The sequence below is a fragment of the Thermobia domestica genome, chromosome 17 (assembly GCF_964235325.1).
Source record: "Thermobia domestica chromosome 17, izTheDome1.hap1.1, whole genome shotgun sequence".
NCBI lineage: Eukaryota > Metazoa > Arthropoda > Insecta > Zygentoma > Lepismatidae > Thermobia > Thermobia domestica.
The window spans coordinates 137387893-137409657 of NC_137470.1; the positions used below are offsets into that span (position 1 = coordinate 137387893).

The window sequence follows — 21765 nt, forward strand, 5'->3', positions numbered from 1 at the left end:
TGGTATCACTGCTAAACAAACATTAGGGTACTTGTAAATGGAACATAAAACACTTACTTATGAATAAGGCGTAAACAACCACTAACATTTCACATGTAATTGTTAATCTAGAGCAATTTTTGTATAAATAATTTTAGAAAGGCTTACGACTCGGTTAGGAGAGAAACATTATACAACGTTCTTACAGAACTTGGAATACCGAGAAAGCTTATTAGATTAATTAAGATATGTTTAAGTGAATCCCAAAGTAAAGTCCGGGTAGGAAAATTTTTATCCACGAGCTTCCACGTCGAAAATGGCCTGAAACAAGGAGATGCGTTGTCGCCATTATTATTTAACTTTGTGCTGGAATACGCCATAAGGGAAATCAAAGATAGCAACCAGGGCCTAGAGTTGAACGGCATTCACCAGGTCATGGCATATGCTGATGATGTAAATTTAATAGGGGATGATAGGAGAACAGTAGAAATAAATGCAGAGATCTTATTAAACGCTTGCAGGGACATGGGTTTAGAAGTAAATGCAGAGAAAACTAAATACATGGAAGTGCGTCGGGACCGTAATACGGCAAATTGTGGAGGCGTTAAAATATTAAATAATGCTTTTGATAAAGTGGATACTTTCCAATATTTAGGATCAATATTAACAGACGAAAATCATATTCACGAAGAAATTAAATGTCGACTAAAAGCAGGGAATTCGTGTTACTATTCGGTTCAAAATCTCTTGTCGTCGCGAATTCTGTCGAGGAATTTGAAGCTTAAAATATATAAAACGATAATCATGCCTGTTGTTGTGTATGGTTGTGAAACATGGTCGCTTACTCTGAGGGAAGAACATAGACTGAAAGTATTTGAGAACAGGATCCTGAGAAGAATATTCGGACCCAAGAGGAACGAGAATGGGGAATGGCGGAAGCTTCATAACGAGGAACTACATAGTTTATACGGTTTACCCAACATTGTTAGGGTCGTCAAGTCTAGGAGGCTTAGGTGGGCAGGTCATGTAGCTAGAATGGAAGAAGGTAGAAACGCTTTCAAAGTCTTGACTGGTAGACCCATAGGAAAACGACCATTAGGAAGACCTAGGCGCAGATGGGAGGACAATATTAAGATGGATCTCGCAGAGATAGGAATACAAAGTAGAAACTGGATGCAATTAGCTAAGGATAGAAGTCAGTGGAGAGCTTTTGTGAACGCGGCACTGAACCTCCGGGTTCCATAGGCCATAGAGTTAGTTAGTTAGTTTTAGTTAGTCACCAATCTTTTCGACAATGAGGTGTGGAAAACCACAAGTACTAGAAACGTGCTGTCTTCGCTGGTCGATTCCGAATTTTGCGTGGAGTGTCCAGTTCTAATTGAATATTTAAAAAAAAAACCATGGCCGTTGTTTCTTTATTACATTTTTTAGGGGTACACTGGAAGTATTGAAATTTTAAACAAGAAAAGCATCATATCCTACGAGATATACATTCCAACACAACATAGTTTTCTACAGGGCTTGTATATCTCTCAGGCGTTTGTTTCATGGCCAAATGATGATAAACGAAGGATAACCATTTCTCCAGGCTAAGATGAATCTTTGTTGTTTGGAGTGTTTTGCTCAATGAACACCATACATCACTGACATTATGAATAATTGTGTGTGTAATGTATTTGCTTATTGCATACTACATGCAAGAAGAAAGAAAACAATGATCATACATGAATTAGAAACTCCAACCGGAAGTAGGCTCAATCTTGCAAACGGTGCGAGATATTGAAAAAAAAGTAGAGAAAAATCTACCGTTTATGGTACCCCTCTCCGATTTTTATCAAGACGTCTTTCATTTGTGTCTGCAAAGGGTCATGCACAAATGTTCTGAGGAATGACAAGGAGATTCATGCTCATATGTTAGTGATGCACTGTGTAGAGAGCGCAGGTTCAGGTAGTAAATCATAGAAATATTATTATTATCAACTTAAAACTTCAAAGAAAATACCCAGCTTGCTGCCATCTATCTTGATTTAAAACTGTATTGTGTATACTTTCCAGAAATAATAATAGGTCTAATAAATATATTGTGGTATCTTCTTTGGTTTTGAATTTATTTGCTTCTCAATTAAGTGCGTAAGCTTTCTCGTGGCTAAGCGGTTAGCGTACGTGCCTCTTTCGTGGGATACACGGGTCCAATTCCCGTGGAGCTCATGTTGTTCGGATTCCACGTTAATCACTTGGTCCAGTTAAAAATTCAGCTCATATAGCCTCCCTGTTGAAAGGGACATTAAACTGAAAATCAACTTAACTCGAATAAGTGCGTTCTTTCTGCCGCACCCTGTATATTTAAGAGGCAAATTCTTATGTTAATATATTAACAGATGACAGTAATGTGTGAGTAGCCCCGAAACTGTGGAAAGCCTCATGTCATTGAATGAAGAATACTTTAGATGATATTGTCTTGCAACGACTTTTCTGAGACGTTAAGAAAAACTTGAAACAAAAGGAACAATTATTTTAAAGCAAAAATTCAGCTCCGATTCGCAGCTCAGAAGAGCAAAATAAATGTTTCCTGGTCTCGTGAAGCGGTACATTTTATGTTTTAGAAAATATGTGCAGTGTTTGTGCAGAAGAACAGAACTAATTTTCCAGTAGCCTTTATGAAGGCCTGAAGAACTTCTAATTGAGTTCACAAGTCCTGAAGGACTGGTAACAAGATTAACAAACCTGTTCAAACTAGTTAAGTGTTCCGTAAGCTAGTCATGTTGGTCATTTTCGTTTCACGTAATTGAAGTTACCTTACGAAAGAAAGTACATTGTGCGTCAGTAAATAGTGTACGAGAATAAAGAGAGCTGTAAACTTAAGTTACACTTTTCAGTTTGTGAATTGTAAACAAAATGCCTTCTGTGTTTTCACATTTAACTTGGTTTTTACTCTGAATATAAATATCACTTTTCACAGAAGGATTATTGTGAAGTTGTTAACTCTCTTGTATCAATTGTACTACCACTGAGACAAAACCGTTAATTACTTTTAGTTAAAAATTACAAACTCATTCGAGCTGGGATTCTTCTGTCAGTTTTACAAAATCGCATGTTGAAAGAACTGAATATTGAGCTGTGATCAAGTTCCTCCATCCTCAGGGAAAATCGGTACAAGTGGTACATGTAGATTAATCATCTGTGTTTGGTGATGATACAGTGAAACATTGGAGAGAGAGCTCAGATGTGGTAGTACAATTCTACAGGATAACCCAAGAGAAGGTTTTCCCTCAACGGATACAGACCCAAGGATGTGTCAAAAATTGAATATTTTCTACTTGAAGACAGATGTGTGAATCTTTAACACTGTTTAACTACAGAGGTGAACAAAACAGATGATCCGTTCACACCATATTTAATGACATTCTACGTGTGAACAAAGTGAGAGCAAGATAGATTACTCCGTTGTTGACAAACTTTTGAAAACAGCAATGTGTGTAATATGAACAAAGCACTTTATACCTAGACTCTAAAGTACAAGGACAAGAATACTCACATTAAAATATTAGTGATTACGAATGAATGCTGGGTGTATCTATTTGACATTGAAACCAAAGAAATGAGTAAAGCATGGAAACATATCTAAAAGACTCCCAAAAAACTAAAGTGCAGAGTTTATCTAGCAAGGTCATATTCTCCGTGGTTTGGGACCATAAGTTTTGTAATCTTGATTAATTACTCACTAAAGATAATTAGAATTACAGGTAAACATAAAATGAACCTGCTTCAAAAGTCATGGAATGCTAAGAAGGCAAGAAGACGGGACTCGTTATCAAGCTGCTAGTGGACAATGCACGATCTCACGGTGCAGCAGAAGCATCCACTTTTGTCCTGCAATGTGACTTGAACATTTGTCTACCTACCACATTACCCGATCACACTTCGTCCCATTACTTACTTTTCCCAGATATGAAGAAATATTTGTCGGCTATGTGTTTCGCGGATCGTGATTACTACCGCGGAAACCTGGTCTGCCTCCAACTCCGCAGACTTTTATGCAAACGATGTTAACGGAATGATCCATACATGTGAGAAATGTAGGACATTATGAGATGAAAATGTACAGGACCAAATTGCAGTTATCTAGCTCATCTTCACCATGGTGAGGGTAAGAACGTTTTATCATCTCCTGCTATATATTAGGTTACTTTTATATGGTGATTTTTGTGCAAGTAATAAAGTGTTTAGAGCTTCCTGATGTCCTTAAAGGTAAATTTCATAGGGAAAATTCTGCTAAAGTTCCCTCGGAAATTCGTAACAAGAATGACTTTGTGCAGTAAATCCCATCTTGTTCGTATCGATGCTGAAACAGAACGTTAAACACAAATCAACTAGTCAATATACAGTTTGATTCACTGTCACGGTGCAATTCAATTAGGATGTCTGTATTAAGATATCAGGTTAATTAAGCATATCAAAAAATGAAATGGTTTTTATAGAAATACAACAATTAAAGGACTAGTGGCATTGTTCTATGATCCAGTTCCCTTGGAGGTAAGGTAGAGTGGGAGGAACAACCAATTCTGTGAGTGTTGACATTGCATGATGATCACACACCAACCTGTCATATGCATCGTGTTCAAGCCCTGATTGTTCAAAGACAACATTAATAGTAGGTACTTTCTTTCATAATCTTGGTGTTATATTAGGACTAAAACAAAAAAAAAAATTCAAACCATTTAAAACATTGAAAATATAACATTCATTTGAGCCCTCGTCTGAAGATGCGAATTTCACTATGTTGCAACGTTTCAGGTAAAGAACCACTGAGAATATATACTAATCCATCAAACTGTTACATCGATTCTTTGCAGATGGAAGTTAAAGCCTATAAATTTAAGCGCCAGCACCATTTATTAGATTAACAATCGATGCAACTGCTTGATGGGTTTATAGAGCAATGCTACTGGTTCTAAGTTAATATATCACGTTGCCACATAGTGAGTCCCCACAGCAACTGAAGAAGTTCCTGGAAGGTGTATGATTATATAGCATTTTCTTTTTATTTCAACCTGAATAATAGTGCTCTGTGGGTCTGTGGGTCTGTGTGCTGTCTGTGGGTGCCCGATATATATATGAGGCAAAAGTAGAAATAACTGATCAACTTACCTGAAATACTTGATTAGCGAGAGGAGTTGTGCTGTAGGGCGCTGCCTTGTGTCTCTACTGAGCAACCGAACCACAGCTTCTTGTAAGGGTACGGGCACCTTAGGTAATACATTGTGAAGTTGTTCTTCCAGCTGAAAATAATTAAAAGAAAACTAATTATTAAGTATTTATCGATTTACATAATTTGTCTATCCAGTAGGACATTTCACTTCACACAGTGAGTTTTAGTTTTTCAGAAATTACAGGGAAAACTTTTATTTCATTCACACAACTTCCTTTGTTGCTCATTATATACTAAGCATATAAGTTTGCACATATATATTATCCTGACATAAGTATAGGAGGGCTATAGACACATGATAAATCAACTTGTGGCAATACAAGTAAATTACCATTTCTGATACTGGAGTCAGTATTGGGCGGAATGCTTCGGAAGTTCATAAATCTTAAACCCTACAAGGCTTGGAATTCTGTAAATCATCGATGACATTCTGTGTCAGGTGTGCTATTCGTCACAGAATGTCTCAAGAAACTGTTGATTTTTTAGGAGTCTTACGAGTATTTCCTTATTGGATGGTAGAATTGTGATGAATCGCGATCTGCTAATCTCTCCCACAACCACTGTCGACCGCTTCTTGGAACTGCCAAAATCGGCTTTCATAGGATAATGCAACATGGTTCCGAAAGTGTTGTCATTTGTGGTTTTGTAAGCAGAGACTTTGTTCTTGTGACGCAATAGTACGTTCCCGCATTTTCCAAACACTTCTAGGCGATTTCTACTGATCTGCGAATCTGCTTTTATGTCATTGGCAGATTTAGATGGGTAAGTTCCTCTCAGTGTCGGTTAAGGTCGACCCGATCCTGAATCTACGCACGTATTTTGTCCGGTTTGAACTGCACTATAATTCTGCACAATATCTAACGATACATGTAACACAGCACTGATAATATGCTGTCTTCTACCACACTCCTAATGCTCAATTACATTAGCTAAGAAACATACATTTTTTAACTTCCACGTAAATGAAACTTGACCATTTCAACTAAATCGACCCTCCTAAAAACGAAAATGGCAATAACAAGTTCCTAATACATAGCATTTCTGTGTGGTAAAAGTAAGCTGAATACTCACAAAGTTACAAATTAATTAATTTTGTTGATACACAATTTTAACTACATCCTTAATATACTTATCTAACTACAGAATCTGATTAATGCATTCATATTGCAGTTAACACAAAATGTAATAATCAAAAATTCCTTTCGCAAAATTAGTCTTCGGGTTGAACACAACTCCATAAATATTTCCATTTCTAATAGTTATTTAAACTTATCTCACTAACAAACTCTATGGCCTATGGAATCCGGAGCTTCAATGCCGCGTTCACAAAAGCTCTCCACTGACTTCTGTCCTTAGCCAGCTGGATCCATTTTCTACTTTGTATTTCTGTTTCTGCGAGATCCATCTTAATATTGTTCTCCCATCTGCACCTAGGTCTTCTTAATAGTTGTATTCCGATTGGGTTTCAAGTTAGTAAAACTTTGAAAGCGTTCTTACTTTCTTCCTTTCTGGCTATATGACCTTCTCACCTGAGCCTCCTAGACTTGATGACTAACAATGTTTGGTAAACGGTATAAACTTTGCAGAGTTTTATTTAAAAACGAACACGATGTTGTCTACCACAAGCTCATATGACCTGGGATTGAATCAGGGACTTCTTGCATCACAGGCAAATTCTCTACCACTAAGTCATTCCTCCTTTTTGGTAGTTTCCTGTTACCACGGCATGGTGCGTCCTCAGGTTGCGGATGGAGGAGAAGGCATCTAGATACAGAGGTTAGCTACGAATATATTGAATAAGCAATCGTGTACAGATAACAACGGATGGTCCTCCAGCTTGGGGATTTGACGTAAGGTTATAAACCTCATCCTGTAAAAAATAGGTACTTGTTCAGGAAGATTCACAGAAGTCTCAAACTAGGACTGTTAACTTGGCACGACCTCAGCCAGGGACGTACGCAAAGAGTGGGTCCTGTGCGTCCGGACCCAGTGAAATTTCGACTTTTGTGTAAATTTAGCCTAATTTTAGGGGTAATGTTTAGGAATTTTAATATAAAATACTTTCATATTGAGTTTGGACCTGTCCCGAAATAAATTCCTGCGTAAGCTACTGACCTCAGCAAAGTGAATTGACCAAAGATTCTGAACATGGAATATAAGAACTTAGGGCAGGCGCGTTAAAATCCGTAACGAGTGCGTTAAAGAAATGTAGGATGGATCTAACAGAAGTTCAAGAAGTTAGACGGGAAAGAAAGAGAGCAATGCAGTCCGAAAATTTCATGTTCTTTAGCGGGGAACTAAATAAAAATCACCAACTAATAACAGGGTTTTCGTTCACAAACGAATAATATGAGAAATTAAACGGGTCGAATTTGTTAATGATTTTTTTTACTACTATTAAGGGTCGGTGGTAAGATATTATTGTTCTAAATGTACATGCCATAATAGAAGATGTAGATGACGATATAAAAGCAGTTTTTATATCATTTAAAAGTGGCGTGTTTCTAAATTTATACAAAAAGTAATATCTTGTGGACTTTGCCATTACACTTTCATTGAAATATGTTTCATAAGGGAGAACGGATTTCAACTATTTTCCATAAACGTACTCTACCCGCCAAAGAACGGGCATTTCGGGTAATAAATAAAGAAATAAATATTTAAATGACTGAACTCACCAATTCTCGACGATCACTTTCTTTCAAAATCTCAAGTACAATTTTAAAATTTCACAAATTGTGAGCATGGAATCATTACATATCTTAGTGGTAACAGCAATGTAAAGGAAGAAGATTACGAATAAAGAAACCCACTTTGACGGCCGGATTACTGAGAGGGCAGGTTAGCGAAAGGCTACTGTGTTATATTTTATTAACATTTTAAAGTTATTCATATTTTTATTTCTTTGAAATATGATATTCTACTGGTTCAGTTCAATATTATAATACATTACATTGTTGTCTATGACTTCAGTTTTTCGTGTAACTTTGGATACTTGTTTGGTTGAATGAAGAAAGGAAGAAAAAAAAGTCATGCCTGAATTTTACCATTAAAAGAATGGAAAATTATTCATAGAATTGTTTTTTTCATGGATTGTCGAGTTTAATGAAATCAATAACCCGAACATGTATGTATGCTGTCGTTGTTTTTAGTTACCATTGCATTTAATGAGAACCCCATGAGCCAGTCACGATTGTTTTGCTTTTTGTTTTTATTTTATTTTTCAGTTCAATGAAACTCCAGAGACAATTACGTTTGGTTTTTATATCATCAGCATGCAAACCACTGCCAATTTTTATTGAGAGCTATTTTTGTAGCTTCTCTTCCATTGTGGCTCTCAAAACAGATTTTCACAAACACGGAAAAATTAAAATACATGTATTTACTGATATTGCGTACCACGACGCAAAACAAATTATTTTATTAAATTACAGGAAGGTCAGAATTTACCACATGAAAAAGTTCATTTCGATCTTTTAGTTGCAATAATATTAGGTAGATCTAGTAAGCACCTGAACACGTGCGTAATGTTCTAAGCTACTCGGAGTATATAGATAATATTCCGGTTTTGATAAACTTAAACTTTCTTTCAAAACCACCTGCTCCATGAGTTACACACACTATGGATCTTATTATATGTTACTGGGTATAAAAGAGTTGCATAAAAATTTCTCACACCTGCCACAAAGGACCTTTTTGTGCACTATGAATGTGCCGCCATGTCGTCGTGGCAAAAGCGCCACCGTCACAATCAGTCGTTCTTCCAGAAAAAAATGTTCCGGGGACACACGTAATATTCCGGGGTCACTGCTGGTACTATTTTATTTATTATTATATCATAGACGTATTATTTTGGTCTTGTCCGGGTACGCACTCTCAGAGCTACGTTAGGACAATTCCCCCCCCAAAAAACGTGTCTGGAAGAAACATTGCTCCCAATTTCAGTGTTGCCAGCCTGCAACCTTACAAAATCCCATCTTGAAAGACAGATATTTCCATTGTGCTCTTTTTCCCACTAACTATGCTAATTGCAAAATTCTCAAAATTTATAAAATTTCAAAAGTGATACCGTTATACGTTACTTATTGTTTTCGATATTTAAGTGTAATTATTCGTAAATCTGGATCTTCTAAATTCCTAATAAATGTTTTCTTTAATTACAAGAGAGACTACCGTAATTGTTGATGAAAACAAACACATCTTGTTGTCAAAATTGAGTATTTTCGTCACGCTTTTGCGCAATAATGTTCTACTGAACTTAACGAAACTAGACAAACTTCATTCTTCAATTATTCTGTGAGGGAGGATTTAGAAATTGTCAGTTCCTCGTGTAGTAATTTACTTTTTTCCGTTCATTTTTTAAAACTCTAAACGTTTCTTGCTGCTTGTGTCTTTGAGATTCACAAGTTTCTGCGGAAATCACTTTCCCTCTAATATGCACTTTTAAACAACAAAATTTGACAATTAAAACTGATTTCACGTTTCTTGAAGCGTCATTAGCCTACTTCCCTATCATAGAGTATTTTGTTGGAGTTAATAAAATAATAAACATGTGAAAAATCACAAATACACAGAAATAAAAAACGTGTGTGGCGTACATTAAAGCGTGGGCTTAAATTCTATAGTTTTTGGACTTAACGTACAACCCTATGCAACACCCTGCAGTACACATATAACTGAAAACGTATGTTTTCTACGTACTTTCTGTATAAGTGTTCTATCTATACGTACTTTCCGTATAAGTGTTCTATTTATACGTACTTTCCGTATAAGTGTTCTATTTATACGTACTTTCCGTATATGTAAGTGTTCCATCTATACGTACTTTCCGTATGAAAGAAAGAACTGTATATTGATGGTAAGGATCCCACATACAGATGGACGTATAAACATATATCTGACATATCATAAATATAAGTATGTTATATACGAAACACTGTTAGAGGTCAGACACCCTGCAGCGGCCTCATGTAACATCTAAGTGGGAAAAAGGCAATATGTATATAGCATATGAATAACGTATGTTCCGTAGAGATTTATGTAGTAAACATATGGATTCCGTATATTTGTACAATATCTCGCTGTCCAGATAACGGATCTTTCTCAGTGTATGCTGCCAATTTTGACGAAACTTCCCTTTATCTACTCAGAAAATTAATGTAAAATAATCCCAGAAAATGAGATTTCTCTACGTGTTGGCACGATTTCAAATTCGATGCAAATGAATTGTTTCATTTATGCCTGTCCCGTTGCAGCTGTATTAGCGCGACTTGAGACAACCGACTTTCGTTTCACAGACTATGTGAATTAAATACTGAAACAGATCTATAACTGCCGGTTACCATACAAGGATAAGGATTTTAAAAAAAAACTGTTAAGTAGTAAATTTCTACCATTTTCGGTCTTAGTAGAGAGATAGAGGAGACATACAGATAATATTTTCTTCAGAGACTGGATCAGAGTTATCAACCTCAAACAACAAAATTGTCGATTCTCGATTTTTAAATTATCGCACTGAGAAAAAAGGACTAGGATTTCCGGGTGGATACATCGTATTTACGCGGGTGCGCTCCTTAAGTAATGTAATTTCATGTATAAAAGTACAGCAGGTGGGAACACCATGCCAAGTCTGGAGTTTGGCGTCTGGATTTCGTGTTAAAAACATCTTTCCTCTCTTTATTTCTCACGGAATGATATGACGTCTTCTTACTCTCGTACGGTAGGGAGCCACAGATTTAGAAAGAACCAAGAGGGGACAGTCGTACGAAGGTGGTAACAACATTATATACGTAAGTTACCACCATCGCAATGGTTATGGCGTTAATTCTAGATTTGAAGTGGTGGTCCTACAATACAATATTTCCGCTGGACGGTGGTGTAGATCGTACTACGGATGAAACAATATTACTTATTGTGGTGACTCGCATAACCTGGTAAAAACAGCACTTATATGCCGACTGGATTATGCATTTTTCTCCGTGCGTATATTACAATATATATATATATATATATATATATATATATATATATATATATATATATATATATATATATATATATATATATATATATATATATATATATATATATATATATATCGTATATTCGTTACGCACGTGACAATTGTAAAAACAAGTGTAATATTACTAATAGTAGTAATAATATATAATAAACTTATCTAGTAATAATCAATTTCGGTCTTGAAATCGGCATCACTGTTCTCACTATTTTCTAAAATTCCTTATTAACACTATTCTGAACAACAGCAATATTTCCTCCACCTTGTAAACGTAATCGAATATAAAGATTTGATGAAGGGTTGCCATTTGCCAATTCTCAAATCATTATTGATTTATTTTAGCGTGAATGACCATTAAGAACCTCAGTGTGTTTGTTTGATAATTATCTGAAGCACATCTACAATTTATTTGCGGCTGCAATGAGATTGCGCACACTTTTCCAGTTTTATCAGTTTTACCTGATAAGTCATTGACAAGCTGTCATTATATACAGGATTGCGCACAGAAAAATTAAGCAATGTTGTCAGATGGAAAATATTTTCTCTTCTGTTATGTAAATCTGTAAGAAAAGAACAGCGGAATACCCGAACCAAGGGCCGAATAAAATTACTAGGATTGAGCTAATATAGAAAATACAGAGGAATTAACACATAAGGATAGAGAAGCTATATATTGCATTCGAAAAAAAGAAAGATCTCACACCAGTTCTTCCGAGAAATATTACAGAGGCTGCTTCAGTAAGTGATTGAAAGAGAAGTTGAGTTCAGTTATGATGGAGAAAAGTTACTATTTATAAATGAAGAAGCTAAGATTATTGTCCTAACTTGTGCGAGTAACATTAGGTACGAACAATGATAGCATTTACTGTGCATAGCCGTAGTGTATGTAATAAAACTTGTAGATAGCTACATAATACTGTTTGTAATTATATATTCTAACTAGATTTAGGAAGGTAATTTAAGATATATATTGACAGATGCCATATTATTAATAAGTAAATCTTGTAATTTTACAAGGATTATATTGGAATGCAGTGTAATTAGTATGAGGAAGTAGTTTACTCACATCGTTGTATTATACTAATAATATTGTAATTTAAGTTTATTGTATCGCTCATATTATTGTAACGAGTATCCTATTATATGACCAGACGTTAACGACAGACCTCAATAAATTTACGAAAGCAAAACTTTATGACAATGGAGAAAATTATTCACTTTTTCAATTTTCAATTTTTCCCTAAAACTTGGCTAGTAGTGGAAAGTATGCATACTATATTATTATTATTATTATTATTATTATTATTATTATTATTATTATTATTATTATTATTATTATTATTATTATTATTATTATTATTATTAACATTAAGAATGTCATCATAAATGTTTGCTTTGTTTTATTGGTTCCCACCTAGAATATGGGCTTCAGAACCCTCAGTAGCTCCTCGAACGAAAATAGGGCGGAAACATTTCACAAACATTACAATTAATAATTCTATTCACTTGGTCCAGATATTTATCAGGTAATCTCTTCTTTGTTGAAGATACAATCAGAAACAAAATTGAAATTAAGATCAATTGCAAAAGGATATACCAATACACAAGAAAAGGAAGATTTAAAGAAACATAACATTATATTGAAGCAGTATGAAATGCTTAACCCTTATAGATTCCTGCTTTTTAAGGTAAATTAGAGACTTACAGTCAAGCGGCTACAGCATCATCCCTATTTATCATAGGATCATGGTTCATACCTCGTTTTCTTTTTACAATAGAGCAACCTTTCAAATGGTACCATTCACATCTCCTTATCATGTCCCTGAGTCGGGAAATTTTGAGAGAAATCGGGATTTTTCTTTGAAAATATTTCTTTTTTTAAATTTTTGAGCCCTTCTGGACCCCCACTGTGTTATTGCAGAGATCTAAAACTCAACTGGAAAACACTAAGGGGTGTATTAAATACCTGTACAAAATTTCAAGCTTTTATCTTGAACAGTCAGGGCGGGAAAAATATCAATAATCCCACAATGCCCCAGATTACTGTAAAATACCTTGATCTCAGGCAGAACATTTCCTGATACATCCCTATATATCCTAGAATCATAGTTTGCCCTTTATTATCTACAGAATAAAAATGCCTTTCAACGGACCCTTCACATGCGTCCATCATGTATCTCAGGCGGGAAAATCGCGAAAAAAAGGGATTTTTTAAACCACAAAATCTCTTTTATCTACCTTTTTGCCCCTCTGGATCCACCTTGTGCTAACGCAGAGATCTGAAAAAATCTAATAAATAGTACTCGGTGGATTGAATGTTTGTACAAAATTTCAATCTTCTAGGTGGGAAAGTAAGCCCGCCAAAAAATAATGAAAATAGGCCTAACAAAAAAAAATTAAAGTTATGATGTCATCACCTCCTATGTCTCGACGCAGGAAGGCGTGAAACCATATGTAACGTGTTCTACAGTGCCTCTAGACTTGAAAAAAAAGTAAAAAGCTTTATTGGTTCTTTTTTAATCGAATAATGAAGACGCTACTTTAGCACCTAAAAATAGGTACTAGAACTCCGAACGGATTCAGATTATGAGACAAGAAAAATTTTAACATTTGGATTGTAAATTTGGAGGTATCATGACTTCTTGTATCTACTGACCAAATTATATTATATATTTATTTTATTTCTCACCTAGCTCAATATAATATGAATTGTATTTCTAATTTCTGTTTCTATCCTAGTCTGAAGGAAAACCTTCTTTGCGCACAGATTATAAATCTAGCATTGCGGCAACGTTGGGCAAAAATCTGTGTTCAGAAAGACCAACAGAGATCTGTGCGCAATTCGGGATCTATAGTGTGCGCAATCCTGTTGCTCCCTTATTTGCATATTCAGAGACTGCAAAAAAATGTTCGTTCTAAAATTATCGCATATTAATCTATTATCGTAAGGGCATTATCGTATACGGCATTAAGCCTTAATGATAAATTATCACTATTGATCATGATAAATTATCGTACGTTGGCAAGCCTGGGCAAATCGATTGCAAAAGACCTAGTATCGAGTGTGTTGCCGTTTTTGTTCTTTGGGGATAAAGGCTGAAATCGGAAAAGGATTACTCGTACCACTTTCGGGTTGAATAGAGTGGTCACGGATAGGATGGAATCTATTTTTGAACGCTGAATCTATTACAAGAAAGACGCTCGTCGCTGTCTATTACAGTTTTTTCTATGGTGCCAAATGTTGAATCCGGAAACAGTTGATTTCTACCACTTCCGGTTTGAATAGACAGTTAATGGAGAAAATGGAACTTATTCCTGAGATGCTGAATCTATTCCATTAAACTGATTCTTATCTTGCCGTTTTCCTCTATGTCAATAAATTTGTGCAATATTAAACCAGAAGTACTAGAATAATTCAACTACTTCCGATTTTAAAAATGTGTTACGCTTGGATGTGGCAAATTTCCTTGAGACTCTGAATCAACTCCAAAAACCGGCTTGTTATCTAATACTGTTTTTGTTCTATGGCGATAATCTTTGAAACCGGAAACGGTTTGTTTCTGTAACTTCCGGGTTTATTGGATGATTAATGCATTAGATATAACCTATTTTTCAAACACTGAATCCACTCCGAAAAACGCTCGTAGGTTTCTGTTATAGGTTTTGCCCTATGTAAATCAATATTGACACCGAAAGTATTAGAAAAATTCAACCAATTCTGTTTTTCGTATGTTTCCTTGAGACGGCTAATCGATTTAAAAGGAAGTCAACACCTGTTACCATTTTTGTTTTATGTCGATCGTCTAAGCCGGAAACGTCTAATTTATATCAGTTCCGGTTTGATTAGAGAGTTAACAGAGGAGGTGGAAGGTATTCTTGGAACGCTGCATCGATTGCAAAAAAGGAAAGAAAGAAAGAAAGGAAAAGAAAAGGAAAAAACAAAGGAAAGGAAAGAAATAGAAAATAAAACACTTGTCGGTATTTCTTACCTTTTTTGCTAGTCTAAAATATCCTGTTCTTGTGTTCTAGAAACTGCACGCAGCAAATGTAGGGTAAAAGTTGTCTATCTACATGAGATGTAATTGTTCCGTTTATGCAAGAGCAACATGCTATCGTAAACTACTATACTTTCGCCAACCTTTTATTTTAGTTTGTCTCAGAAAACAATGGATGTCGTACTCATCTAACAGTTTATCGACAAGAGGGGTCAGGGTGGCTCAGTGGTAGAGGGCTTACCTCTGAGGCGTGGGGTCCCTGGTTCGAGCACCGGCAAAGTAATCTTGTGGTGGACAAACACCGTGTGCGTGGGTTTTCTCGGGGTTCTCCTGTTTCTCACTTTCTTCATTCCACCATTTCATTCATTTCTCATAATGACCGTCTCCTTTAGCCTAACCGGTATAAACGTGGGACGTAAAACTCAAAGATTTCATTTCATTTTTCAAAATCCATGGGGAAAATTTTATTTTCGTTCTAACCAAAAATGTAAGTATATAGAAAGTGCAATTTGGTGGGATCAGTTCCTCAGTCAAGGGGTGGAATAGAGGGTACAAAAGGGTATAAAGTCCTCTAAATTTTGCATGCCCAAGGTCACAATGCGTCATTATGTTCTATATAATTACAAAAATTGCAATTTAGACACTCGAAGACTTCCGATGCGTAGAACACGCCTGCGAAGGAACCAGAGTTGTCAGACACCGTTCCTGAGGTATCGCTTTCCAAAGGTGTGGGATGAAACCAGATAGCGCCAGCATCAAGGTAAAGATCGACGTGGCACTTAAGTTCATGAAACTCAATCAGAAACATCCTCATGATCGGAAGCATTTTCAATGCAAAGAGAAGCATTGGACAATCGATGACCAAACCGAACAAACTCATACTTATGGCCGTAAGAGAAGTACCAAATAATGGTGGCCACGTGTGAACAACATTCTACTGTACGTGCGAGTCTGGAGCACGTACAGTAGTAGGCAATGATTGCCGCTCTACCTGCCTTCGCCTTGTCCGCCAGCACAAATATGTAGTGCTCAGTTCGATTGCCATATCTCGGCTTCATTTTTGCCTTAACCAGAATGGGCTCTGTAACGTCGAAGTCGCTGAAATCAATCTGAACACCAAGCTGCGCGCACTGGTCTTTCATATTATCCGATAAAGAAAACAGTCGATTCTGACGCCATCTCGTGGCACCCCACACCTTTGGAACGCGGTATCGCAGAAACGGTGCATCTGACCATTCTGGTTCGTTCACAGGCGTGTTCTACGCATCGGAAGCTATCGACTGCAATCGCGTTCGGGCAAATTCATGGGGAGATGAAATTGGGGCTCCAGGCTAATACTTTGTTGGCCGCACTCTTTCTTGGTAATTTCTCAGTGACATAGATAAAACGTAGCGAGTGAAATTGAATTACAGTAATCGTAGTAAACGGAATGGCGCGAAACATACATGAATTTAGGAAAGACCAAAGTTCTCTACACACAATGATTGCTGCTTTTCCAAGATTTAAGAAAACTAAAAGTGGGAGTCTCAGTGGGAGGTTTGCAACTCCGTCAACTCGCTCACTCTTCGATACGCCAATGCCAATGCCTTTCAAGTTCGAATCGAAAAATTAGAAACACGTTACCTACTAAAAATATTCTTGGTTCATTGAATTTTTCCAGAAATAAAGTATACACAATTTCAATGGCAGTAAATATTAAGAAGTTTATTGTAAATCTTTGCACTTTCATCTTCTCTCTTTCTTTCCAACAAAGCCTGAAGAACGTAATAATGAGAGATTATGAATTCGAAATATTTCGTATATTTTAGCAAGTGTATTGCCTCACATTATTTCATGTCCTATACGGAACAAAACCTCTTCTTAGCAAACTTGTCATTGGTTTATTTTTTAACCAATAGAAAGCATTGACTTGTTATTGTGGGGGTGATATACTTGTCATTGTCTAAGAATTACCAGGTTAATGCTCGGTAAAATATAATTTCTCACTAATCGAGTGGACTCATGATAAGTAAACCTCAATTAATATTAAATTATTACTACAGTATATGAAGAATGAAGAAATTAAATTATACGACAATTTTGTCGAATCCGAACTCAACTAAAGAAGTGACAATAAACATAATTTGCTTTACTCATTTGAATTGAGATAATACTTGAAACCAGAAATTAAACAACCAGAAGGAAAAAGGGAAATAAAGTCATTAATGAACTGAAGTGAAAGTAATATTGGGAGTGGTATACAAGCAAGAAAAATAAATAAATGCGTTCTCAAAGATGTTCCAAGTAAATATACAAATACTTTTTGAAGATATACTGCTCTTCTCTGGTGTTTTAACGTTAACTAATAGGTAAGCAAACAAAACAGGATGAAGAACAAATGTCTTTTCTAGGGAAAATATAATAAATAAATGGAACTTAAACAAATGTTTACATACAAGTAATACACCATTAATTCGTGTAGTCACCTCCAGAGTCAATAACGTCTTGGAATCTAGAGGGAATACTAGATACAAGTCTCAAGTAATAGGAGAGTATGTCAGGAAAGTGTTGCCACAGCTCCATAACACAATTTTGAAGAAATGCTTGATTTCTGGCCTGACGCCTCTCTTCTCATTCTTGCACCATATAGGCCCACAGATGTTCCATTGGGTTCAAATCTGGAAATATAGGGATAATCTCTATACATATTAGCTCCAGATGTTCATTTACCTAGTTTCGTGTTTGGCGAGGAGTGTGAACAGCACTGTTGTCATGCATAAATACATACTCTTACTGTTCGGTGAAGTTTCTTTCTAAGAAAGTCAACAACATATTTTCGAGGATAAGAACAATTATATTCCCTGGCTTTGTCCAAGAGGATAGATGTGTGACATAGAGATCTGTTCCTTACTTCCGTAACTAACGCTTGATCTTGAGAAGCAGTTGTCACTTTAGACCTTCCAGTTCTTGGCCGAGAAGTGAAATATTCAACACCTTCTTCACGCCGGTAAGTCCATTTCTTCACTGTTTTCTTGTCACAGCCCAGATCCCTAGTGATCTGATGGACAGTTAACCCATTGCTGCTCTACCTATGATTTCCCAATGCAGAGTAAGAGACAGTTCTCTACAACCTTTAGAGCGAGTCATTTTGACAGCCTGTTAGAAATTTGTGTCATGACTTGTATCAGAAACGTCAGTAAAGTGGATCTTCCTGTTTCTACTGTGCATCAGCATTGTCATCATTATCATAGGTATTCTGCCATTATTGTCAGGGCAGTTACCGCAACTGAGAAGCTTCCATGCTCCACGATCTTCCGCTAACCCGTCGTCTTTATGTATAATTTTTCTGTTTTATATAGTCTTCAGTTGTAGCCTCCTTCGTCCTTCCCCTCTCTTTCCTGCCACCACACTCTATAGAACGTCCCTTATAATACAGTTCTTTCTTAGCCAATGTCCCAGCCAGTTTCTCTTCCTATTCTTAATAATGTCTAAAATTATTCTTTTCTCCCTCACTATTTCTAACACCCTATTATTCGCTTTCCGTTCGACCAAGCTAATTATCTCCATTCTCCTCCACACCAACATTTTGAAAGCTTCCAATCTTTTAAATCGTTTTTGCGTAATGTCCATGTTTCTGACTCATACAGTATAATACTCTCTTTATATGTGTGATTTAATAGTTATACTGAGAAAAATCCGTTATCTGGACTGCGGTAGATTGTACAAATATACGGAATCCATATGTTTATTACGGAAATATGTACAGAGCATAGATTGTTCATATGCTACATACGTTCTGCCTTTTCCCCGATTAGATATTACGTCATGCAGCTGCAGGATATCTGACATTTAACACTCTTCCGTATATTACATACTCACACATATGTTACATACGCCAGCTATATGTTTTATACGCAAATCTGTATATGAAAGCCTTACCTTCTAAATACAGTCATATGGAAAGTACATATAAATGGAACACTTATATGGGCAGTATTATAAAACATACTTTTTCAGATATACTTTTTCTGCAGGATGTTGTATATGGTCGTGCTATAAGTCCAAGAAGTACAGGATTTACTCATGGAACCTACGCTTTTATGAACGCCATATACGTTTTTTTCTGTGTACACGTGACTACACCACATTATATCTATAATGTAGGAAATTTCCTTCTAATCACGTGCAAAACAACTGGATTGAAATGGGGAAATCCTATTTAATGTCTTCCTAGGTCACCCGGCTTGAACTTCTGTACTTATTTTCTATGGTGGTAGACAAGACTGTTGTGTACTTAAATACCAGTGAAGAGTTAGATAATCTACGGCAAAACATGTATATATACTGCATATCGCTGCTTGTGGATTTGTGACGCCTCGAATGTTATATAGAGTATTTTAAAAAGTGAGTAAATTTGTGTACTGCATTCACGTTTGATGAACAACCAAACGGAGTAGGTGGTGCTCTAGCGACGTAGTAGGCTTTATCTTTGTATTGGTATCAAGGTTAATGATCTTTTCTTCCAGAAAGATGGAATTGGACGATACTGTCCCGATTGGTTACCGAGATAGTTTCGTTTCTTATCGGTACATTTTCAACCGGACCATTATATATTTGTAGCTACCACTAAATACTTTAATGACTTTCAATTATTTTATTTTTGCAATGTGAAAACTGTATTTCAATTTCTCATCAAACAATTCCTTAGACTTCGAATTTTTACTGGGTTCGACAGGTATACTAACACAGAACCACCAGGAGTAGGTAGAAACGATCACGGCTTTTACTGGGGCTAGAACCTACAAGGGTGATTCGGAAAGTAAGGCTCAATGCTTGGCCAATAGTACGGCAAACATTCTGAACTGTTTATCATTAATGCATTGATGTCTAAGATATAGAATGCCACTTGTTTCACCTTCCTATCTCTTCTTGTTCCAGAGTAATGGAGCAATCCATGATATCCAATGCTGAAGTCCGGTTGAAACAGTGGGCATTCATTGAATTTCTGACTGCAGAAGGTTCTGCTCCCAGGACCGACAACGAGTCTTGGATACACCATTACGACCCAGAAACGAAGCGTCAGTCGATGGAGTACCGTCACACGTCCTCTCCCCGCCAAAAAATTCAAAGTTGTCCATCTGTTGGCAAAGTGTTGTTGACATTCTGTCTCATCCTGCCTATAGTCCATATCTTGCGTCCTGCGATTCTGGCTCTTCCCCAAACGTAAGGGCCAACGCTACAGTTATGACGCGGAAGTGGAAGCATCAGTTCGGCCAGCAGTCACCAAAATTCTTCGGTGGTGGCACGAAAAAACTTGTTTCGCGTTAGCGCAAGTGTGTTGCCCTAATGGGGACTATGCTGAAAAATGATATCACCATTTATAGCTGACACAGCAAGCCTTCCACTGATACCTGTATTGGTGCTGTCAAACACAAATGAAGGTAACACTTTGGAGGCATTACTTTCTGAATCACCCTCGTACTATGGGTTTTGTAACATGAGGGCCGTCCAGTCTATGCTTCAGGCCACCCGAGCCTAACGTCTAGGCACTACTTGACTGTTGAATCGCTTTCATTACAATACTTTTGTGTTTAAATGCACGAGTATGAATTCATTAGGTTCCAGTTCACCTCTAACAGAGGCATTTTTCTACATAATGTTAGACTTAGACGTTTGATTGCATTCTGATGTGAGTCATGTAGACAATTTTTTTATTAATATTAAAGCAGTATGTTTTAAATTAATCTAAAGAATTATAATATTTGTGTGTAACGTCACCTAGCCGATGAATTACGATGATGTGAGTAATTGTTTGAATATACCATCTATATTATTCATACAGAAAATCCTCTCAGGAAAAATCGAGATGTTACCTAGTGTCTGAGCATAGAAGGATAGGAAGTATACCTTTAAGAAAATGAATCTTAATTTTAGCATAGGCGTGACTTTTTTCCTGGTTCCATTTAATCCTTCACTACTAAATACAAATTAACAATAAAGAATACTTACAACTTCGAGTTGCTTCAGGTACGTCGAAGCACTATGATTGGCTTGAATTAACGGTTTCCCCTGATTGAAGATTGAACACACGACCATTCCTAGTGAGAACATGTCACTCAATATGCTGCAGACTGACTGTGTTTGAATTTCTGGTGCTGAAAGAAAGAGAGAAATTCCACTTTAGGAATAAAAAAAAACAAACAAAATATCACATGATATTGGCAGCAACTCCAATGTTTTTCAGTAAAATTCAAATTAACTAGTGTACTCAACAATTAAACAATCTTGGAATATAAAAGAATGGATTCGTGTTTATGTGTTGTGTGTGTCAGATTGTTTAATTCCGCCAATGGACAGAAAGACCCACAACTGTTGGTGACAAGGTCGTATAGTACTATTAAAGTCTGTAGTTACCTCTTTATTTTCAATCAGTGAAAGAGAGAAGAAAGTTTGGTGATAGTGAAAAAATCGAATTCAATATTTCAATTGATTAATACGTTTCATAGTCCATAGATACCGAAAAAGTTAAATTTCGACATCTCTCAATTTGCTCGTTCTTCGCTTCTTTCGTCCTGATGTACACT

The 21765-nt window shown here is 36.3% G+C and overlaps 1 protein-coding gene across 7 annotated transcripts in view; it reads right to left on the reverse strand.

The window, feature by feature from the left end:
• Positions 1 to 21765, reverse strand: part of bma (SCY1-like protein bma) — a 751115-nt gene that overhangs the window by 212373 nt on the left and 516977 nt on the right. For all 7 annotated transcript variants that reach the window (XR_014128907.1, XM_081744332.1, XM_081744329.1 and 4 more), the window contains exons 6-7: positions 21191 to 21336; positions 5128 to 5258 (exon numbers count right to left, since the gene is read on the reverse strand). Coding sequence is in view for 6 of the 7 variants with exons in the window: in XM_081744332.1 (XP_081600458.1) it covers positions 5128 to 5258; positions 21191 to 21336 (277 nt within the window). In the remaining variant the exon portion in view is untranslated. The remainder of the gene's footprint in view (positions 1 to 5127; positions 5259 to 21190; positions 21337 to 21765) is intronic.